This window comes from Xenopus tropicalis, chromosome 3 (genome assembly GCF_000004195.4).
Source record: "Xenopus tropicalis strain Nigerian chromosome 3, UCB_Xtro_10.0, whole genome shotgun sequence".
NCBI lineage: Eukaryota > Metazoa > Chordata > Amphibia > Anura > Pipidae > Xenopus > Xenopus tropicalis.
In genome coordinates, this window is record NC_030679.2 from 142,881,739 (window position 1) to 142,899,778 (window position 18,040).

At 47.9% G+C, this 18,040-nt stretch overlaps 1 protein-coding gene across 1 annotated transcript; it reads left to right on the top strand.

Moving 5' to 3' along the window:
• Positions 1-3,546: 3,546 nt before the first annotated feature.
• On the top strand, positions 3,547-15,471 carry LOC101730446 (mucin-3B-like). Its single transcript, XM_031899498.1, has 11 exons — positions 3,547-3,832; positions 4,477-4,578; positions 6,174-6,295; positions 9,226-9,284; positions 11,031-11,182; positions 11,785-11,844; positions 13,115-13,280; positions 13,469-13,630; positions 14,404-14,525; positions 14,692-14,771; positions 14,998-15,471. The coding sequence occupies exons 2-11, from the start codon at positions 4,536-4,538 to the stop codon at positions 15,031-15,033; spliced, it is 1,002 nt and encodes a 333-aa protein (XP_031755358.1). The 5' UTR covers positions 3,547-3,832; positions 4,477-4,535; the 3' UTR covers positions 15,034-15,471.
• Positions 15,472-18,040: the final 2,569 nt, after the last annotated feature.

An 18,040-nucleotide genomic window follows, 5' to 3' on the forward strand; every position in this document is an offset into this window, starting at 1 on the left:
ACTGGAACAACTGTCACCGATACCACTGGCACAACTGTCACTGATACCACTGGAACAACTGTCACTGTCACAGCCGGCACAACTGTCACTGATACCACTGGAACAACTGTCACCGATACGACTGGAACAACTGTCACTGTCACAGCCGGCACAACTGTCACTGATACCACTGGAACAACTGTCACTGATACCACTGGAACAACTGTCACTGATACCACAGGAACAACTGTCACTGATACCACAGGAACAACTGTCACTGATACCACTGGAACAACTGTCACCGATACCACTGGAACAACTGTCACTGTCACAGCCGGCACAACTGTCACTGATACCACTGGAACAACTGTCACTGATACCACTGGAACAACTGTCACTGATACCACTGGCACAACTGTCACAGATACCACTGGAACAACTGTCACTGTCACAAGCGGCACAACTGTCACCGATACCACTGTCACTGTCACAGCCGGCACAACTGTCACTGATACCACTGGAACAACTGTCACTGATACCACTGGAACAACTGTCACTGATACCACAGGAACAACTGTCACCGATACCACTGGAACAACTGTCACTGATACCACTGGAACAACTGTCACTGATACCACTGGCACAACTGTCACAGATACCACTGGAACAACTGTCACTGTCACAAGCGGCACAACTGTCACCGATACCACTGTCACTGTCACAGCCGGCACAACTGTCACTGATACCACTGGAACAACTGTCACTGATACCACTGGAACAACTGTCACTGATACCACAGGAACAACTGTCACCGATTCCACTGGAACAACTGTCACCGATACCACTGGAACAACTGTCACCGATACCACTGGCACAACTGTCACCGATACCACTGGCAGAACTGTCACCGATACCACTGGAACAACTGTCACCGATACCACTGGAACAACTGTCACTGATACCACAGGAACAACTGTCACTGATACCACTGGAACAACTGTCACTGATACCACTGGAACAACTGTCACTGATACCACTGGAACAACTGTCACTGTCACAACCGGCACAACTGTCACTGATACCACTGGAACAACTGTCACTGATACCACTGGAACAACTGTCACTGTCACAGCCAGCACAACTGTCACCGATACTACTGGAACAACTGTCACCGATACTACTGGAACAACTGTCACCGATACCACTGGAACAACTGTCACCGATACCACTGGAACAACTGTTACCGTCACAGCCGGCACAACTGTCACTGATAACACAGGAACAACTGTAACCGATACCACTGGAACAGCTGTCACTGATACCACTGGAACAACTGTCACTGTCACAACCGGCACAACTGTCACCGATACCACTGGAACAACTGTCACCGATACCACTGGAACAACTGTCACTGATACCACTGGAACAACTGTCACTGATACCACTGGAACAACTGTCACTGTCACAACCGGCACAACTGTCACCGATACCACTGGAACAACTGTCACTGATACCACTGGCACAACTGTCACAGATACCACTGGAACAACTGTCACTGTCACAACCGGCACAACTGTCACCGATACCACTGGAACAACTGTAACCGATACCACTGGCACAACTGTCACAGATACCACTGGAACAACTGTCACTGTCACAACTGGCACAACTGTCACTGATACCACTGGAACAACTGTCACTGATACCACTGGAACAACTGTAACCGATACCACTGGAACAACTGTCACGGATACCACTGGAACAACTGTCACAACTGGCACAACTGTCACCGATACCACTGGAACAACTGTCACTGGTACCACTGGAACAACTGTAACCGATACCACTGGAACAACTGTCACTGATACCACTGGAACAACTGTCACTGATACCACTGGAACAACTGTCACTGATACCACTGGAACAACTGTCACCGATACCACTGGAACAACTGTCACCGATACCACTGGAACAACTGTCACTGATACCACTGGAACAACTGTCACTGAAACCACTGGAACAACTGTCACTGTCACAACCGGCACAACTGTCACCGATACCACTGGAACAACTGTCACTGATACCACTGGAACAACTGTCACTGTCACAACCGGCACAACTGTCACCGATACCACTGGAACAACTGTCACTGATACCACTGGAACAACTGTCACAGATACCACTGGAACAACTGTCACTGTCACAACCGGCACAACTGTCACCGATACCACTGGAACAACTGTAACCGATACCACTGGCACAACTGTCACAGATACCACTGGAACAACTGTCACTGTCACAACTGGCACAACTGTCACTGATACCACTGGAACAACTGTCACTGATACCACTGGAACAACTGTAACCGATACCACTGGCACAACTGTCACCGATACCACTGGAACAACTGTAACCGATACCACTGGAACAACTGTCACCGATACCACTGGAACAACTGTAACCGATACCACTGGAACAACTGTCACTGATACCACTGGAACAACTGTCACTGATACCACTGGAACAACTGTAACCAATACCACTGGAACAACTGTCACTGTCACAACTGGCACAACTGTCACCGATACCACTGGAACAACTGTCACAGATACTACTGGAACAACTGTCACTGAAACCACTGGAACAACTGCCACCGATACCACTGGCACAACTGTCACTGTCACAACCGGCACAACTGTCACCGATACCACTGGCACAACTGTCACCGATACCACTGGCACAACTGTCACAGATACCACTGGAACAACTGTCACTGATACCACTGGAACAACTGTCACCGATACCACTGGCACAACTGTCACTGTCACAACCGGCACAACTGTCACCGATACCACTGGAACAACTGTCAGTGTCACAATCGGCACAACTGTCACCGATACCACTGGCACAACTGTCACCGATACCACTGGCACAACTGTCACAGATACCACTGGAACAACTGTCACTGATACCACTGGAACAACTGTCACCGATACCACTGGCACAACTGTCACTGTCACAACCGGCACAACTGTCACCGATACCACTGGAACAACTGTCACTGATACCACTGGAACAACTGTAACCGATACCACTGAAACAACTGTCACTGTCACAATCGGCACAACTGTCACCGATACCACTGGAACAACTGTCACTGATACAACTGGAACAACTGTCACTGATACCACTGGAACAACTGTAACCGATACCACTGGAACAACTGTAACCGAAACCACTGGAACAACTGTCACCGATACCACTGGAACAACTGTCACTGATACCACTGGAACAACTGTAACCGATACCACTGGAACAACTGTCACTGATACCACTGGAACAACTGTAACCGATACCACTGGAACAACTGTCACTGATACCACTGGCACAACTGTCACTGATACCACTGGAACAACTGTCACTGATACCACTGGAACAACTGTAAACGATACCACTGGAACAACTGTCACTGATACCACTGGAACAACTGTAACCGATACCACTGGAACAACTGTCACTGATACCACTGGAACAACTGTAACCGATACCACTGGAACAACTGTCACTGATACCACTGGAACAACTGTCACTGATACCACTGGCACAACTGTCACTGATACCACTGGCACAACTGGCACCCCCACAACTAGCACAACTGTCACGCCCAGAACTGACACTACTGGCACAACTGGCACCACTGAGACTCCTGTCATTGAAACCACTGGCACAACTGTTACCCCAAGAACTGGCACCACTGAGACTCCTTTCATACCCTACACAACTGCCCCTACTATTCCTCAAACTACCACTAAATCAACCACTCTGACAACGCCCATTAAACAGACTGCAAAGAGTAAGTGCATCTGTTACCTTTCATCTTGTTTGTAATATTTTCTTGATTGTTGTCTTCAAATCTATCATTTATATAATGTAGATCATTACTGTACACAATGTATTCACTTATAGGGGAACTGGTACCCTGTGTGCACAGTTGTGTTCTACTCCTGGAATCTCTTATTCCTATCCCTCTGAGTCCCTATAATGCTGGGTTACACTGGCCGCAGCTTACTAACCCTCCTGGCCTCCTTGTTGGAGCCTCCTGCTACTCAACTAATAACCCTGATCCTCCCTCACTGCTAGATCCTGCCCAGCAAGTGGGGTTTTCAAAGAATAGGGGCAGATGACAACCCCTGGCCAATAACAGAACTGCATTTGGATTGATTAATCCTTACGAGAACTAAAGTAAGGGGTGGTAAAACCCTTTACCCTCCTACATTAGGAAAGCTGCTTATTACATCCCCAAGTACAAGACTCCCACCGTCACATCTCCTGCCCACTAACACTCTTCTTTGAATATGTCTCTTAAGACTCTTGTAGCTATCTTGTAGCTCACTTGGGAGGCGGGGCAAGTTGATGGGCACGCCCCAAGTGATAATAATTGATAACTTCAGACCTCTCCTTCTTAAATGCAAATCTGACTTGCCCTTTCCTTTGCAGAAGAATGCCAGAACAGCGGGAAATTTGATGGAAACAAATGTGTCTGCCTCCCGCAGTTCATGGGGCCCCTTTGTGAGTTCATCGTAGAAAGAGTCAACCTGGGTAAGTACCCAAAACAATACTCCCCTAGGAAATACATGTAGCCCTAATGAGTAGTGAGGAGCGATTTTTTTCGCCAGGCATGGATTCGCAGTGAATTTCTGCATTTCGCCATTGGTGAATTGTTTCGCGAAACTTCCGTGGTGGGGAAAAATCCTGGGTGGCCCCGGCCCTAGTGGACCCAGACCTGACCCTTGCCAGCGCTCCCCCTGCCTTTCGCACAGAATTTTTTTTGGGGGGGGGCGTGCGACAAAAAAATCAGCAACAAATACGTTTTGCGAATTTTCCGCTGTTTTGCGAATTTTCTTGCCATTTCGCAAATTTTATGGCGAAGCGAAACGGGACAGATTCGCTCATCACTACTAATGAGCCCCATAGCAGGCAATAACTCAGTAGGGCAATGGGGTACTTGCCCCCCATTTACCCCTTGCTGTTATATTGCAGTTATATGTACCTATCTGTACCTATTGGTGCAATAAATACAAATTAATACAAGATACAGTTGCAATAAGATAAGAGTCAAAGACACAAGAGGATGGAGGTTCCTGCCCCGTAGAGCTTACACTCTATATCCGTGCCACATACTGCACCCCACTTCCCACAGTTCCAGACGGGCAGAGGGGGGGGAACGAAGACTCACAGGTGGGCGGAGCGGAAGGAGGGGGCCATAGGGCTGGCCCAGTTCGACCCAGGCAACAAGCGAATCAAATGCAATGTCGCCATTCTAACTCAAATCTGGGGGAAACTGCCTTGTGAGCGATTTACCAAACGTTTGCTTCTGTGTTGGTGAATCTGACACCATTGCACCGGAGACATCTTAGTGGGTGGTTGTAATAGTGCCAGAATTCTGGGAGGGAAATGCTGCATCATGGGAAAAAAAACTAAACTAAATACTATATAAATACTATATATATAGTTTATGTATGTGAGTATATAGATAGGTAAGTATAGGTTGTGTGTGCTGGGTTTACTTGGATGGGTTGAACTTGATGGACACTGGTCTTTTTTCAACCCTATGTAACTATGTAACTATGTAAACTGCATTCGTCGTATCTCCCATTAACAGTTCATTTTTTTTTTTTATCACCAAACTGATTGCCGTAGGCATACTTACTACAGGGGGAAGTGATTACTTTGTCATTTTGTTTTGTTAAAGCCCATGAGTCCTGTGACCATCTCTCTGCTGATACCACCCAATCACTCTCTCCCATTCTGATTGCACCTCTCTGCTGCAGAACCTCTTGGCTTGTTGGGGTTCCCTCTTGCCTGTATTTAGCTGCCCAGCCGGTAAAATACCCCCCAGTCCGACCCTGCCTTTATGCCCCCTCCCTGTCACGCCGCCGACCCTTAGATTATAGGGCGGAACTAAAAGCGGCCAACCCTAGTGCCTACAGCAAGTTCACTGTATAAAGTACAACATGTCCGGCTATAACCTCCCATAGGCTTTAGTTCTCCTTTAAGGCAGTGATTATTATTGAGCCACTGCCCTAATTACCAGGTCGTGTGTCGTCCATGTTGCCCCTGTTTCCCCGTGTAACTCGGCCAATACTATTTTGTGTATCTGTCACGTAGTTAATTCAGTTTGATTTCTCCCACAGGGAAGTCTGTAAACACCACTACAAAAATGAATGTTACAGTAACAAACAAGTACTTGACACCAGAAATCGAAGATACAAAAAGTAATGAAAGCAAAACATTCCTGGACACATTCCAAGCGATGGTGAGTACCCCCCTCCCCCCCTACAATGGATGAGGCCATTCGCTCTATTAATTGTTCATTTATTACACAGCCCAGTTATTCATATCCAGCACTTGTACCACACACTTTCTATATGGCACAATTCATAAATGGTGTAATCTGATTTTTATTTGTCATTCTCAGTGCCGGCATGGCCTGTATCTCCCCCCCCCCCCCCCGGCCTATTCTGTCTCTAAAGAAACCATCCCATAATCCCCTTTTCTAACATATTCCATTAGAGCTGTAAGGGAATGTAAGGGATACTATGGAGGGGAAGGTGTGAGTCCTTCAGACAGGGGCTGGTATTGTAAGTGAGGAAAATATAGGAGTAGGATCAGTGCGAAGAGGATGAAGAATCAGGGACTGGGCGGAGCTGGAAGGAGCAGTGGGAGGGTCAATGACTGGGCGGAGCTGGAAGGAGCAGTGAGAGGGTCAATGACTGGGCGGAGCTGGAAGGAGCAGTGGGAGAGTCTGACTGGGCAGAGCTGAAAGGAGCAGTGGGAGGGTCAATGACTGGGCGGAGCTGGAAGGAGCAGTGAGAGGGTCAATGACTGGGCGGAGCTGGAAGGAGCAGTGGGAGGGTCAGTGACTGGGCGGAGCTGGAAGGAGCAGTGGGAGGGTCAGTGACTGGGCGGAGCTGGAAGGAGCAGTGGGAGAGTCTGACTGGGCAGAGCTGGAAGGAGCAGTGGGAGGGTCAGTGACTGGGCGGAGCTGGAAGGAGCAGTGGGAGAGTCAGTGACTGGGCGGAGCTGGAAGGAGCAGTGAGAGGGTCAATGACTGGGCAGAGCTGGAAGGAGCAGTGGGAGGGTCAGTGGACTGGGGCGGAGCTGTGGGAGCTGGAAGGAGCAGTGGGAGAGTCAGTGACTAGGCGGAGCTGGAAGGAGCAGTGGGAGAGTCAGTGACTGGGCGGAGCTGGAAGGAGCAGTGGGAGAGTCAGTGACTGGGCGGAGCTGGAAGGAGCAGTGGGAGAGTCAGTGACTGGGCGGAGCTGGAAGGAGCAGTGGGAGAGTCAGTGACTGGGCGGAGCTGGAAGGAGCAGTGGGAGAGTCAGTGACTGGGCGGAGCTGGAAGGAGGCAGTGGGAGAGTCAGTGACTGGGCGGAGCTGGAAGGAGCAGTGGGAGAGTCAGTGACTGGGCGGAGCTGGAAGGAGCAGTGGGAGAGTCAGTGACTGGGCGGAGCTGGAAGGAGCAGTGGGAGAGTCAGTGACTGGGCGGAGCTGGAAGGAGCAGTGGGAGAGTCAGTGACTGGGCGGAGCTGGAAGGAGCAGTGGGAGAGTCAGTGACTGGGCGGAGCTGGAAAGGAGCAGTGGGAGAGTCAGTGACTGGGCGGAGCTGGAAGGAGCAGTGGGAGAGTCAGTGACTGGGCGGAGCTGGAAGGAGCAGTGGGAGAGTCAGTGACTGGGCGGAGCTGGAAGGAGCAGTGGGAGAGTCAGTGACTGGGCGGAGCTGGAAGGAGCAGTGGGAGAGTCAGTGACTGGGCGGAGCTGGAAGGAGCAGTGGGAGAGTCAGTGACTGGGCGGAGCTGGAAGGAGCAGTGGGAGAGTCAGTGACTGGGCGGAGCTGGAAGGAGCAGTGGGAGAGTCAGTGACTGGGCGGAGCTGGAAGGAGCAGTGGGAGAGTCAGTGACTGGGCGGAGCTGGAAGGAGCAGTGGGAGAGTCAGTGACTGGGCGGAGCTGGAAGGAGCAGTGGGAGAGTCAGTGACTGGGCGGAGCTGGAAGGAGCAGTGGGAGAGTCAGTGACTGGGCGGAGCTGGAAGGAGCAGTGGGTGAGTCAGTGACTGGGCGGAGCTGGAAGGAGCAGTGGGTGAGTCAGTGACTGGGCGGAGCTGGAAGGAGCAGTGGCTTAAAACCCCACCACTTCCTTATTTGTACTGTTACTGGGCAAAGACCCATGTATCTAGTTTATCCTTTACACATACCTGTTGGTTATTTGGGTTGACCCCACCCCTTGCAATCCAATATACTGTTTAGCAAGGAGGTGTGGCTTCCTCTTTGGCTCTTTGAAGGTCCACTGAGCCTGGGATCAGAATAGGCCCCAGTAAAGCCTTATTGCCCTAGAGTCATCACCTACTCTAGAGAAGTCGGGGACAGGGACCCCGTGAATGAGGACCAGTTAGATAGTTACTCTTGTACGAGCACTCTCTAGGAGAGTGAGATAGAGAGGGAAGGAAGCAAGAGCTTTTCCACCAAGGAAAGTAGCTGGAAGTACCTTCCCTACAGGCACTGTTGCCTCAGCACAGGGCCACGGTTAAGGCACAGGATACAGGCAGTACCTAACCCTGATCCACAGTCGGCTGTAGGGCTCTCATGCTAGGGGTTATCAACCTGAGGACTGAGGTATCTACTGCTTCCATAGGGGTGCCAAGCTGCCCAGGTGCCTTTACCCTGCCCAGACTCTAAAGGAGGTGGGATAAACCGGTGGCATCCTCTCTTGTTGTCCTCAGAGTACTGCTATCATTTAACATCTGTACCATCTGTGTGAATATAACCCTGCTGATTCAATTGTCTCTGGCAATAAACTGTGCTATAGTTCAACTACAAAAACCTTCTGGCGTCCATCTTTGCTAATCTGCACTGCGCACACTGGGTTGTAGTTTGCAGGGATCTTTATCTCTCAGCACCTAATTGTGCCAAAAGCCCAGTAGCGAGCGATCAAGGCTGCAAGAGCCAAGGGTCAAGCCACCATGCTCAGGAACAAGGCCAATGGCACAGGAAGTGAGGGCCCCTGATTGGCTGCCCAATCCCACCAATAAGGCTCCTGGGACAGAATGGGAAAGTCAGGGTAAAACAAGAGTGATAGAGATAAGAGTTTGTCAGTTGCTCTCCTGGCCGGGGGGTTAAGGAGAGCAGCCAAAAGCTAAGGGGTTGAGGCCCCAGCAGTCTGACAACTCTCTCTTCTGTTTTTTATACAGATGGCTGAAGCCTATAAAGCTATTAAGGAATACAGAGGTATTAATATAACCAATATGAGGTAAGTACCTTAAAGTACCAAAGAAAGCACAGTAAGCACCTCAGAATAGGATGGAATTTATTGTGTTATTTTATCTGTGCCATGGATGCGACCAATTAGGGATCAGGGAATAAACCACTCCTTCTTCTGGTCCTAACCCCCCCCCCCCGATGCTTGCATGTGTAAGTACAGCCAATCAGAGAGTAAGGGCAGGGCTGCCTTATGCCCACTGGCATTTACCAATATGGGCACTAATTTGCTACTGCTCAGTGGGAAAAAAGTCTTTATCATGATCATGAGAAATGATAAATTTTCCTATCCCGATCCTCCTCGCAACATCCATGACATCACAGCCCGCCCCTTTTTATTACTACCCCGCCCCCTCCTGCATCACAGCCTGCCCATTTTTTTACTACCCCACCCCCTCCTACATCACAGCCCGCCCCTTTTGTTACTACTCCGCCCCCTCCTGCATCACAGCCCTCCCCTTTTGTTACTACCCTGCCCCCTCCTGCATCACAGCCCACCCCTTTTTTACTACCTCGCCCCCTCCTGCATCACAGCCCACCCCTTTTGTTACTACCCTGCCCTCCTGCATCACAGCCCGCCCCTTTTTTACTACCCCGCCCCCTCCTACATCACAGCCCACCCCTTTTGTTACTACCCCGCCCCCTCCTGCATCACAGCCCACCCCTTTTGTTACTACCCCGCCCCTCCTGCATCACAGCCCACCCCTTTTGTTACTACCCGCCCCCTCCTGCATCACAGCCCACCCCTTTTGTTACTACCCCCGCCCCTCCTGCATCACAGCCCACCCCTTTTGTTACTACCCCGCCCCCTCCTACATCACAGCCCATCCCTTTTGTTACTACCCCACCCCCTCCTACATCACAGCCCATCCCTTTTGTTACTACCCCACCCACTCCTACATCACAGCCCATCCCTTTTGTTACTACCCACCCCCTCCTGCATCACAGCCTGCCTCTTTTGTTACTACCCCGCACCGTCCTACATCACAGCCCATCACTTTTGTTACTACCCCACCCCCTCCTACATCACAGCCCATCACTTTTGTTACTACCCCACCCCCTCCTACATCACAGCCCATCCCTTTTGTTACTACCCCACCCCCTCCTGCATCACAGCCTGCCCCTTTTGTTACTTACCCCGCCCCTCCTGCATCACAGCCCACCCCTTTTGTTACTACCCCACCCCCTCTTACATCACAGCCCATCCCTTTTGTTACTACCCCACCCCCTCCTACATCACAGCCCATCCCTTTTGTTACTACCCCACCCCCTCCTGCATCACAGCCTGCCCCTTTTGTTACTACCCCGCCCCTCCTACATCACAGCCCATCCCTTTTGTTACTACTCTGCCCCCTCCTGCATCACAGCCCACCCCTTTAGTTACTACCCCCTCCTGCATCACAGCCTGCCCCTTTAGTTACTACCCCCTCCTGCATCACAGCCTGCCCCTTTAGTTACTACCCCCTCCTGCATCACAGCCTGCCCCTTTTGTTACTACCCTGCCCCCTCCTACATCACAGCCCATCCCTTTTGTTACTACCCCGCCCCCTCCTACATCACAGCCCATCCCTTTTGTTACTACCCCGCCCCCTCCTACATCACAGCCCGCCCCTTTTGTTTCTGCCTCCCCCATTGGCCAGTAAATTCATAATAAAAAGGTGGCAACCCTACATGTAGATCTATGGCAGGTCTGTAGATAAGTGTTATTATGCCCGTACAATCTGTGTGTCTCTTGCAGGAATGGCAGTATCATTGTGGAGTATAATCTGACTCTGGAAATCAGTTATGCGGAAAATATCAGCGTGACTGCCCAGTATAACAACTTAGTTCCAAAAATTGAACAGGCGATGGGAATAATAAATAATTACAGTAAAGACTGCTCATCTGCAGGTAAGTACTAGCTGTTCCCTAAGGCTAAGATGCATTTCTGTGCCCAAAATCTGCTCCTTGCGCCTCCGCCCAGGCCGGCTCAATGGTTTGAGGGTAAAGGCCCAGGGTAAGGCTGATGGCCCTGGGTGGGGGTGGTAGTTCCACATCTTGCACTCTGGAGGTCCTAGTTACGTTACTGAGCCTACTCACAGTCTGTTTGGCACTTGGGTCCTTTGTACAATTACATAGGATAAAACAGAGACTGCCTGGCCGCACCTACATCTCTTAAATACCAACCAACTAGTAATCATTCCAGATACACAGTGAATGTCTTCCTAGAAACCACTGCAGTCTGCAGCATGCGTACAGAAGCCTCTCTTTTCGGTTGAATGAAACTTCCCTTCCAAACTAGAAAAAAAACCCACCCCAATGGCTCTTTTTCCCTGAATCAACCAAAGCAATCAAGCCCACCCCCAAGGGGTTTGTTTTAATCCCATTGTTTCCTATTTGTTCTTTTGCATGTTGCCCACTCACTCCTGGGTTATCATTCTCATAAAATAGCTCCATCCGTCTTTCAGCTCCCCTATGGTTTCTATTTATGTAACCTACTCTCTCTTTCATAGGAAACCTGTGTTTCAGTAAGTCCACCATCTTACAAAAAGCAAGTCTCCGTAGTGAAGATGGTAAGTATGTGGTGTCCATTCCAAACTGAGGGGTTTCTATTGCATTGATCTTAATGAGCCTGAAAAATAGATCAAGAGCTCCCCTAGTGGCTGATGCTCCTTCCAGCTGCCCTCTGAAATTGGGAAAACCCCTTCTACCAGCTTTTATTTGGTTTGAAGCCCCGCCCCTGCCTAAGAATGTAAAAGAGGACAGCCCAGGAGGAGCGATCACTTACAATGAATGCTCTATTCCTGTGGGAATGGATACATCCCTTTAGTACTAATTATTACAAGCTTAGCACCCATACCACTATATGTAATACAAGCCACTAAGTTTGCCCAGGAACAATAACCCATTGCAACTAGTGATGAGCCAATCTGTCCCGTTTCACCGAAAAACGTGAAACAATTAGGAAAACGGCTAAAAATTATCGAAACACGAAAAAAAAACAACCTGGCACGTGTCAAAAAATATGACACGCAGCTATAAGCAACCAATAAGATTTTTGCTTTGAAATAGGTGACCAGTAAATACTACCTGCTGATTGGTTGCTATGGGTTACTGCTCCTGGGCAAACTTAGTGCCCCAATGGAATGTTTCTCTACTTAGATGTTCCCTTTCTAGTTGTCCGCTGTATTCTGAATTCATATGATATTTTTTGGAAAATATTCAGTTTTATCTTGAGGCAGAACAGATGGTTCTAATTAGCGATGAACAAAATGTTTAGCTTGGTAAGGTTTTGTGCCAAATTTCTGCATTTCACAAAAAAAAAACCCAAAAACATGCTTTTTTGAAAAATGCTCCAAAGTATTTTGTGCGGAAAAGGTTGCAGTGAAAGAAAGGTTGCCACTAGCGATGATCAAATCTGTCCCGCGAATTCGCAAAACGTATTTGTCGCGCAATTTTTTTTTGTCGCCCGGGATTTTTTTGTCCCCTGCGTCTATTTTTTGTCGCCTGTGCCCAATTTTTTGTCACCCGCGTTTTTTTACCGCGACTTTTTTTGCAGCGACTGCGCCCAATTTGACATGCAAGTAAAAACATTCTGTGCGACTAATTTTTCCGCTGCGAATTTTCACGGAAGTTTCGCGAAACAATTCTCTAATGGCAAAATGCGTAAATTTGCTGCAAATCCATGCCTGCTGAAAAAATTCGCTCATCGCTAGTTGCCACAAAAAAAGCCACGACAAAATGGCCAATGTCTCCAATGTATTTTGCGTAGTTTTGCTGTCTAGCTAATTTTCCTGAGGTTTCGAGAATTAAAGTAAATTGGTGTTATTTTGAATTCCACAGAAACATGTAGGGACACAATTTCCCCCGGCTTCGAGGAATTCTTTACAGCAAAGATCATTGGTGGGAATCTGGTCTGTGTATCTGATTGTGACCAGCAGTCCAAGAGATTCTATGACTGCAATGCAGGAACCTGTCAAATTCTTAACAGGACCGGCCCAGAATGCCTGTGAGTATGCAACCCTCTATAATGTTTTATGCACCCTAATGCATGATGGGAGCTCAATAATTAATGAGAGAAAGTACAGCCCCAGGGCAGCACCGACTTTCCTTGGGAGCTACGCCCTTGGTTGTGTGTTTTGTTAGGAGACAGAAATGAGATGAGTAACAATGGAGTTGTGATCTATTTCCATGCAGTTGTCGAAACACAGATCTCTACATATACGCCACGGATAAGTGCCAGGGGCAGATGCTAAAATCAGCTGTATATGGTGGCGTTGGAGCGGCAATTGCGTTGCTGGCCGTTATCGTCGCGTCTGTGGGATTTCTACTCTTCAGAGCAAAAAAGCAACAGAAATTGTAAGAAATGGTTCTTTTCTACTGTGTAAAATGTATCGACATCTATGACCACATCGTGCTACTGCCCCGATTGGCCCCAACCCCTAGTATAAATCTGGAAGACTCCTGGGATAAATCTGGGAGGGTTGACATGTTGGGGGAAGTCAAGTCATCGTAGGGCCGTTACCTGGGCAGATATGTTGTAAGGCTTAAGTTGGTGATCTGCTAATCCAGGGGGGGCAAAACGTTGATCGCAGTCCACCAGTCGATCCCCCATGGACTTCTGGTGGACCGCATTTAAGCCGGGAAATGCGGAGATGCTGCGCTTTTATTGGGTATGCGTATGTACATGGGGAGGAGCCAAAGTCGATCACCACAAAAAAAAAGTCTGGGCACCCCTGTGCTAATAGGTCCACTGAACCATGGGGCTCATTTATTAAAGTTCATGGCTTCCTTGCCACCCAAGGCTCATCCAGCACAATATGATACATGGTGAAGTTCAGGTTGGTTGAAACGCTCTAGTGCATGGTGCAATAATGGATGCAGTTATGCAGGGCTGTAATACCGATATAGGTCCTCGGTGGTGCAGCAGTGCTGGGCACAATGGAGACCCCTATTTACACAATGACATAGAAGCAAGGGGGTGTTCCTGGGGATACCCTTGTGCCCAGTCTAATCGGTTGTGCATATGGATAGACTTCACAACTGGGGTTGTGTTTTAGCCGAACAACGTGTAACCTTGTTGACCATTACTCTCTTTCCTGGTTATAATGTGTTATTGTGTTACTCTTGAGCATCAGCCAACCATTTAGCAAGGATCAGGAGAATACATGGTACGATAATGATAATGATAACGAGTGGAGCAGTCAGCGCGGATTCGGCACCATAACCCAGGGAGCAGCTAATGGAGAGGGGGGTAAGTGCACTGGGGGAACATTGACCAATATGCTGAACTGACTATACTGTTAGAGCAACACTGGAAAAGCATTTTGAAGGACACATTACTGGCTAATGACTCTGGGAAGGCCAAGGGCACCTTTAAAAAACTTCCATCCCATAAGCACATATCCTTATCCTTACAGGGAATGCCAATGGCAGCTATTCCTCCTCGAGCAGTGGGAGCTTCCGACCCGCACTACAAAATGTGGACACGAAAATCCAGGTACGACCCCACAGCTCTTCCCCTGTGTTTGTTGCCTCATCTTAGCCTTCCTCTTCTCGTCGTCTTCTACTCTACTCTATGGCCTCCCAAAATGGACCCATTTCTCTCCTTATTCCATCTGCTTTTTCTGTGCTCTTCCACTCGTTCCATACCGGTGCCAAATTTGTATCACCTTTCTTTGTTCTCTTCCCTTGTATATGAGCCTTTCCATTGTTCTTCTGCCCAGGTGAAGATACAGCGACCGGTAATCACCCCTATGTGATCTGAGATATGGCAGCTCCAATGTGGGTCCTCGGAGAAAGTGTACAGGGGGCTACAGCGGAATAACTTACATTAAATAATGGCCTTTAGGAAGGGTCTGAATATGATGGTTAAACATCCCGTCTTATGTTATCTATTTGACTAATGTTTGACTGGAACTAGTCTTTGGGTAAAAAACCTGGAGTAACTTGACCCCCTAAGTTTAAAGATATCATACGATGGACTTATCAATCTCAGTCGTGGTTCTCCATATCTGATTGCACTAAATAAATCAAGCACTTTGAAACATGGTGTCCTTCTACCCCTCCTAAACATGTCTTCAACATTCATCTAACTCTGTAGTGGACAAGCCTCCCCCATCTTGAGTTGGTCTCCATGTTTTTCTTTTTGTATTCTGGTGCCTTATTCATAATATATGGAATTAATTTATTTACTTGAATTGTTTTTGATTTTATGTCAAGCATTTAACGATACCGATGTCCATTAAAACAAACAGGAAATGGAGTCATCTACAAACCAATGAATGTCAATAATTTGCAATCATTTTGATTGAAATAAAATAATGTGGTTGTTATGGTGATGGGGGGAGTGGATTTAGAGATCAGGGACTGAGCTTCTAGGACGTTGGAAGATATATGAGGTAGGGTTTACTGTTGGGGCCATGGATCTAGATCAGAGGTTCTCAACCTGTGGGTCGGGACTCCTTTGGGGGTCGAACGACCCTTTCACAGGGGTCGCCTAAGACCATCGGAAAACATATTTCCGATGGCCTTAGGAATAATTTTATGGTTGGGGGTCACCACAACATGAGGAACTGTATTAAAGGGTTGCGGCATTAGGAAGGTTGAGAACCACTGACAGAATTCTTACAAAGTTATATCTCAGGCTATGAAGGCACATTGGCATTCATGCTTTTACAAGAACCCTGACATGATGGCTTTGGTCTGTAGTGTGACCTGGTCTGGGGAAGTCCACCTAGACTGCACATTGTCCCAGATGATTGGCGGTGAGGCCTTATTCAGATTTATTTAGCCCTGATTGATATCTGCAATGGCTATGCACAGAAAGATCTGCTCCCTTGGTCACATGACTAATAAGTAGCCCCATTTGGCAACCCAAGTATAGACTACATCCATAGCCCAATGGCCAAAAGGATTTTCCAGCTTGTTGGATCAATAGGTTACATACACTGATTAGATGTCCAGTAATAAGTCAATAGGTTGCAAACTTAGTCATGAATGGGGGAGTTGGTAGGCAGTGGTTATCCATCTAGGAGTCCTAAAATTAGGGGAGATTGTTGGTTGCCCATTTTTACAGGGGTTACGGGTATTTAAGATTTGCTCAAGTCACTATTTGATATCCATGACAAACGTGGACCAAAATGTTGGACACAAGTAATATGTGGAATAAAGAAATTTTGTTTTTTAATACAAGGGGGTGCTGGTCCTTGTGGCCTTTGGGTCACCTATCAGGCATCACCAGCTGTTCCCAAATTGGATTGAGCTCCCTATTGGGTGTTTTGGAATATACGTGTGTGTGAACACGAGGGAACAGGAGGAATGTCTGAGGGGGCAGGACTAGCTTGGCTGAGTTGGTCTCTGTTGAGTTGCAATGAAATGGCTTTTCTAGACTGGGATTCATGTAGGGAGGTCCCATATGGAATCCGGTCAGAATGTCTCTAAGTTACTGTCCATAGTGGTGAAGGTATAAAGTTTGCTGTATATAATATTATGGGCTAAGTGGGCCACATCGCCATCTCAGAGGCATCATAAGGGAAATGCCTGCTTAAACTGTGAATTTCAGTATGTTATCACAGTTTTTAGCTTCCTGTAACATGGCTGCTTGAGCTTGGTGGTAAAATATTTGAATAATCACGAGGTGATTCCATGGGAGCAGAGCTCAATGTGGTCTATGTTAGTCAGGAACCAGAGCAAACCTCTAACCAACACTCACAAGATGGCTCCTAACCCAAGCACATACAGCCATGTGACCTGTACTCTGACAAACTTCAGTCACACTTTACTGTTGTGCTGCAAGTTGAAGTGATATCCCCCCGTCGCCCCCAGCAGCCGATCAGCAGAACAATGGGAAGGGAGCAAGATAGCAGCTCCCAGTAGGTATCAGAATAGCACTCAATAGTAAGAAATCCAAGTCCGGCTTGGGACTCCTCCAGTTACATGGGAGTAGGAGAAACAATAGGTTAGCTGAAAGCAGTTCTAATGTGTAGCGCTGGCTGAAAGCTCAGACTCAGGCACACTTTACTGCTGCGCTGCAAGTTGGAGTGATATCCCCCCCCTCACCCCCAGCAGCCGATCAGCAGAACAATGGGAAGGGAGCAAGATAGCAGCTCCCAGTAGGTATCAGAATAGCACTCAATAGTAAGAAATCCAAGTCCGGCTTGGGACTCCTCCAGTTACATGGGAGTAGGAGAAACAATAGGTTAGCTGAAAGCAGTTCTAATGTGTAGCGCTGGCTCCTTCTGAAAGCTCAGACTTTTTTGCTATGTAAACAGTGTAAATTAGAAATAAAATACCCCATAAAAATCACAACAGAATCCCCTTAAAAATACTGCGCTGGTGGTGGGTAATGGACCCTACTATGCTTTTCAAAGTATAACTCACATTGCGAAGGGTTAAACTAGACTTTTCTGTAGAATATCATTGGAATAGTGAAACTGCTGTGCCGAGGCCTATGAACCCCTCCCAATAGAGAGTATTTACCACTTCCAGGAACTGCATGGCTTTTGCCCTATTTTGTGCTTCCCATAAAGGCAGCCTGAGGCTAAACATATTTTATAGAATATTTACTTACCCTTTTAAGGGGATAATACTGTGTTGGTGATACAACAAAGAAAAAGAACATGATTTTTAATTGCTAGAGAATTCGTTAGTCACACAGGGAATGCACACAAATGAACTATATTGTTTATAAGTATATATACTTCATTTATGCTTGAGTTTCCCCTGAAATAGTGTGCAATATTGGGCAGTGAGGGGGTTGGGGAATGC

Bases quoted from the DNA above. Each gene is read 5' to 3' on its own strand.
- LOC101730446 (XM_031899498.1), top strand. From the start codon at position 4,536: ATGGGGCCCCTTTGTGAGTTCATCGTAGAAAGAGTCAACCTGG. The intron at 9,285-11,030 runs GTAAGTACCTTA...TGTCTCTTGCAG, and splicing joins ATTAATATAACCAATATGAG to GAATGGCAGTATCATTGTGG. The intron at 13,631-14,403 runs GTAAGAAATGGT...GTTACTCTTGAG, and splicing joins GCAAAAAAGCAACAGAAATT to CATCAGCCAACCATTTAGCA.